Here is a 6,019-nt window from a genome sequence, read left to right on the forward strand (position 1 = left end):
ACTTGGACTGCTCAGAGACCCATTACTGAGTGACGGCAGAACAACAGCATCACTGCCTTTTAATTCCACGGGCTGTAAAAGCTTCCTCTGAGGATAGTTTGAGAGCAAATGACACCTGTGGGCCTTCTGGTCCTAACAATTCAGAGCAGCTGGACCAGCTCCACTCTGAGACTGATGCTCTCGCTCTGTTCGTTAACCTGCCATCCCACACGAGGCTACAGAGCTAGCTCAGGGGCACACTTCAGGTTTTGGGGTTGTTTCTGCTTTTGTTCCAGGCTGTTCTGCTCCTGTAGCTTTTGCAACCTTTGAAAATAGATCCATGCCATTTCCCCCCCTTTTTTGTTTGTGCGAGGTACAGTCAAAAGCAACCATTTATTTTAATACACGCTGTCACTGGGCTTTGCTTGTGTGTGTTTATAGATTACAAAATATAACACCGCCATTTCCTTTCCAGGCTCCTCTCTAATTACACTTTTTAAAAGAAACAGGCCTTTTGAGCTAAAACGTGCCAACTGTCAGGGACGGGCTGGACCCTGAGGAGTGGGCACCGGGAGGGCGGTTTCCCCCCCCCCCTTTTAATCCCAGATGGAAGCTGTCTGACATCATTAAGTGCTGAGAGATAGCACTCTGCCTATGTTCAAGGCGGTTTATCAGTATTATATGCTCATTTCTAGAACTGAGCCTTGCCAATGAAAATAGCTTCAGGGTCTACAACGTGGCGAGCCCTGGCTCTAAGTAAGTCTTGCTTTTGAAACAAACCTATGATCAAAATGTGTTGGGATTTATGCTTGGTAGATTTCTGGTTTTTGCAACTATCAGAAGCACAAAGGCCTGCCTTTCTTGGCATTGGATCAGTCTCCTTAGGACCTGCTTGCATCTCCAGAACCACCGCTTGAAGAGTAATGCAAGTATAGGGCACCTCCTAATCGAATCATGGCATTCTCCATGTGCAGCAAATAATGCAAAAACATGCAAGTTTGTTGTGACCACTGCAGATCAGAAGTGTGGACCCACAAGCCTTGGGGCTTAATACATCCCTCCAGGCCTCTCTATGGCCTGAGGGACTCCCCCAAAGGCTATACCAGGCATAGGCAAACTCGGTCCTCCAGATGTTTTGGGACTACAACTCCCATCATCCCTAGGCTAACAGGACCAGTGGTCAGGGATGATGGGAGTTGTAGTCCCAAAACATCTGGGGGCCGAGTTTGCCTATGCCTGGGCTATACCCTCTCCAGCCATGCCCCTCTTCCCAGCCCTTCATTGCATTCTCTTTTGCATGGCAGGTATGTGTCCTTGAATTTTTGCTAATACTTCTGACTCATCTGGATGGAGAATAGAGAGGAGTATGTATGAGAGCATATAGAAACCAGCCTCCTGTGCATTACTCTGCCCACTATGCCTCCATCCCTGCCCCAGGTAGTTCCCCAGAAGTTTGTCCCCAAAGGGATGTGTCTCTTGGGAAGAAACATGTTGCTCAAACCAATAGGCTCTCCTTCCTCTGATCTCTCTTTCCACCCCTTTGTTTTCTACCTCAATGATGATAGGAAAGGTGATCTTCCCTAACAACTCTAAAGCCCTTCAGGTCACTTGAGAACTTACCTTAAAAAACTCCTGCATCCTCATAAAATCATGAATAGTCAGCCTGTTTTCAAGTCGTTCTGTACTTTTCTCTCTCACAGAATCTTCAGCCATGTTAAGCAGCTGCTTCCCAGTAGCAGCCATGGCTTTTTTTTTTTTTTTTGACCCAGGAAATGTGGTGCTCGTGCTTAATTTGCTTTTATCTCAATCAATACATCTCCAAAGGTGGTTCTTTGCTCGGCTTTTATGTCCTTTCAGAATTTAATTTCCTCCAGAATAATTTGTGGTGAGCAAGCCGTCTCTGGAATGTCAAAAAGGGTTTGGATGGACAAGAACCAAAAGGACTTCGATCACAATGCTCTCGTTTTTATTTCTCACAGGTTGCATGTGAGCTCTGGAATGCTGTATGCGAGCCAGGAAAACGTAAGTGGCTTTCTCTGACGGTAAATAGAATCCATCCCAGCAAATTTATAACCTTTTACAGTTTCTTCCTGGAAATGTAACAGAAGCTGTTCACCTGGAGAAAATCCATTTTGCTTACCTTGTTTGCTATTAATGTGCTATTTATTCAGATTAAAATCCCATTATCTTTCCCAACCACACTTGATTAGCTCCAGCACTCCTTTCTCTTGAGTGCAGAGTGGAGGCTATAGGCATTTCGCAGGACTGCTTCGAGTAGCTGAGTTTCCTTGAGTTTGCAAGCGTTCCTTAGCAACCTTGCACAACACTAGCTAACTGCCCTTTCCACCCCTCCCAATTAGTGGGAGAAATTGCTTAGCTAGGAAGGATCTGTTGCAGCAAGCTGGGAAACGAAGCTCACCTATTTGATTTAAAGACTTGGAAGCCATTCAGAAGAGCAAAGGGTCTTGAATTCTGAACAGGTGCATGCACACAGACAGGCATAGTGCTTGTGCAACCCTCATGAGCTGCTGATCGGCATGGTTGTTATAGAGCACTATTACAGAGCACTGAGCGGGATCCTGGCAGTAACACAACTATTACTAATTTTAGACCAGAGGTGAAGAACCTATAGCCCTCCAGCTATCCCAGCTCTCATCACTCCCAGCCAACATGGTCAATAGTCAGGGATGGTTGAAGTCCAGCATCATTGGGAGGTCTATAGGTTTTCCATCCATATTTTAGTCCATCTGTAGTCTGTTTGCAGAGCGGGATACGACCCAGTAGCTATGTTGTATTTGGTCTCTGGTTTTGCTTTACTCAGAAAGAAAAGGAGCTGGAAGGCCAGGAGAGGTGGAGATTACTACCATAGTAAATTGTAGCCGCCATGTGCTGTCTCCTTCCACCCAATCACCCAAAAAATCTCACATTATGATGAGCCTTCTGAGCAACAGTTTGGCTTCTTTGAACCACTGGATGCCCCCTTCAGAGGTTGCTGGACCAGAACTCCCATCATCTCTGACCACTAGTCATGTTGGGTGGGGCTGATGGGGGCTAGAGCCTAGCAACCTCCAGAGAGCCACATCCCTTAGTCTTTAACCTATTTCTGACCTTGGTAGGGGAGAGAGGGAGGGAGAGAGAGAGAGAGAGAGAGAGAGAGAGAGAGAGAGAGAGAGAGAAATGGGCAGAGGCTAGGGGGCTGCATCTAATCCTCCACTGCCCCTAACTGACATGCTGACGACTGATTAGGGTTTCACATGGCCAGCCCCAACTACTATAGAATGCCTTCCATCTGTTTGCAAGCCTTAATAAATAATATTATTTTCTATGCCGCTCATCTGACTGGGGTTCCCCAGCCACTCTGGGTGACTCCCAACAGAATATTAAAAACACAATAAAACATCAAACATTAAAAACTTCCCTAAATAGGGCTGCCTTCAGATGTCTTCTAAAAGTCAGATAGTTGTCTATTTCCTTGACATCTGATGGGAGGGCGTTCCACATGGCAGGACAATGATGTTATTGTCACAAGCTTGATGACCACTGAATTTTATCAGTCCCAGCACCTGGCTGAACATGGGATTCAGCACCAGACAGAAGACTTCTGGGGTGATGGGTGGAAGAATGGGATTTTTTTAAAAAAGAAAACATTTTGGTAGACTTACCTCTATCTGCTAGTCAGTTGGCACTCCACTGTTCCACTTCCAGGTGCTGCAAGATTATTCTGCTGTGCAGCAAAACATAGCCAAGCTTAACACTGGGCATTGAGAAAGGATTGACAATGCAGCTCTTTCTGATGGCTACGTCCCCGTTAAACAGGAATGCTTTGATCTTATCCTACACAATGCATCAGATACTCCAAATTATACTAAAATCACAGGCCCCTTTCATCGCTGTCACCAGGCCTAAAAACTACCTTTAAAGGCTAATCCCTTTTCTGTTGCCTCTAGAGCTGAGATCAATTTCTGTCCTGCTGCTGAGAGTAATCCAAGGCTTTGTAGATGTTCACAAAACAAAAATGCAAGTCAAAGCTTTTCATAGAGAGGCTGCTACTGGGCTATATCCCCATGAAACCAAAACCCATATAATCAATTTCTTCTTTAAAATTTCTTTTACTGAAGTTTGCTGCTGTTCCGTACATAGGGAGCTACCATTTCCTCTTCTAGCCTAATAGTGTTTCATTTTATTGGTGTTTTACTAATAGCGTTGGCAGCAGCAACAGCAGATTTCCAGATTCTCAAGGGAGAGGTCCTTCACATCATCTGCTACCTGAACCTTTTTTTACTCGTGGGCTCTGGGATTGAATCTTGGACCTTCTGGGAGGAAAGCCTGCATACTTATCCTAGGGATCAAAGGATCTGGAAAATTTTGGCTCTCCGTTTCTCATTTTTTCAAGGCTTAAATTCAGTTATCCCAATTTTTCGGCATTTCGTGATTTAAAAACAAACAATCTCATCAATGTTCATCAGCATTTTAGTGCAAACCTCTCCAGATAACTTTTTATATGCAGCTTTGACTCACGTACACATTTTTTGCAAGCATTTTCCCTGATGCAATATATTTTTGTATGTTAATTTTCACCAATATCTTCACTTCTATGCACACTTTCCCCCAATATATGCATTTTCATATACTGGCTAGAGAACCGCATCACAAAATTCAGAAAAGTGCAGATTTTGAAGGATAGCTGTGTATCAGTTTTGGAAACTGGTAAAATTCAGCTTTAAGTGAATACTGGATTGATTTTTTTTCTCTACTCCTAGTCCCCACCCTACAAACTAAAGGCTAACACTTCCATTTCAGAAAGCAGGGTAGAAACAAACCTAGACAGGAGCTCCCTTCTAGTTCTCAAATAGAACCGCAGCTGCTATTCAAAATACAAGAAAATATTACTTCCAAATCGGCAGATCAAACTTCAATCAAAAGCAGAGATACAAGAGAACAAAGGACTGAGCAGGCATAAGGAAAACTCCTGCTGGGCCCTGATCTAACATCTGAAGGTGGGGAAGGTCCCATGCACACACTGGTTTGTTACCTGATCTCCAGCAAAAAGAAAGAAATGTGATGGCAAGTCCAACCATCCTTTCCCATGTTGTGGCAGATCAATCAGCTGCTTCACACCTCAAACCCGACTACAGGTCATCAAGTCCCCCCCCCCCCCCCCCGCAAAACATGCCTACTGAAAATGTCAGAAAGGCACAAATGTCAATTCTTTAAGAAAAACCAAGGGTAGACACCGAGGTCCAAATTGCTTGCACTTTATGGAGCTTTTATATTAGCAACGGACAAAAGCAACCATCAGAGTGAATTGTATTGTGGAATTTTAACTCTCTTGTTCAACCAAAACTTGACAGCCACTTGGGCTGAATGAAGATCAGTTTTAATTATCCACAACACCCTTTTGATATTCTGCAGTTCTGCATATGTTGTACGTATTTTACTAAATGTTTCATATTCTTTTCTGCCAACTACCTTGGGAAATCTTTGTGCGGTCCAGAAGAGGCAAGGGCTTTCCCCATGAGTTCCAGCGTGGAAGAGCTGTGTGCATAGCAAATGGAGCAGAGCTTTGAAACATGCAAACCAGCTGCAGACTCCAAGTACTATGTGTAAGACTTGTGTGCAATCAGTGCTTTGAGGGAGACAAGCAGCTGCACACCCCACCACTCTATAGTTTCTCAGTTGCTACCAGAAATACAGAACATCTGGAAGCCAGGAGGTTTAAAAGCTGCTAACTTTCCAACAACAACATTTCAGAGAAACCAAGAAATGCCCTTTACCGAAAGCACTCAAAAGGTAATAGTTATTAACAGCTGATAAACAGGGGTTAAGTTTGGCTGTGAGCATCTGAAGCAGGCACACACAGCAGAAGACACAAGCATCTGTCGCACTCGAGAGAAGTCCCTTTCACAGTGCATTAGTGACTAATGGAATGGCTGAAGAGGACATAAGAAAAATAGTTTTCCCTTCCCCTGCTATCATCTTTGGGATAATATTTTGAACCTTTGTGGATGTGAAAGACATGCACACCGCCCATTTCCAATCC

General features: G+C 44.2%; 1 protein-coding gene across 1 annotated transcript in view; it reads right to left on the reverse strand.

Moving 5' to 3' along the window:
• The window catches only part of WDR49 (WD repeat domain 49), a 97,860-nt gene extending 94,057 nt beyond the window's left edge, over nt 1-3,803 (reverse strand). Inside the window, exons 1-2 of the mRNA XM_079977698.1 lie at nt 3,642-3,803; nt 1,600-2,069 (exon numbers count right to left, since the gene is read on the reverse strand). Of these exons, the coding sequence (XP_079833824.1) occupies nt 1,600-1,722 (123 nt within the window). The 5' untranslated portion in view covers nt 1,723-2,069; nt 3,642-3,803. The remainder of the gene's footprint in view (nt 1-1,599; nt 2,070-3,641) is intronic.
• Nucleotides 3,804-6,019: the final 2,216 nt, after the last annotated feature.

This window comes from Podarcis cretensis (assembly GCF_951804945.1).
Source record: "Podarcis cretensis genome assembly, chromosome: 5".
NCBI classification, from domain to species: Eukaryota; Metazoa; Chordata; class Lepidosauria; order Squamata; family Lacertidae; genus Podarcis; species Podarcis cretensis.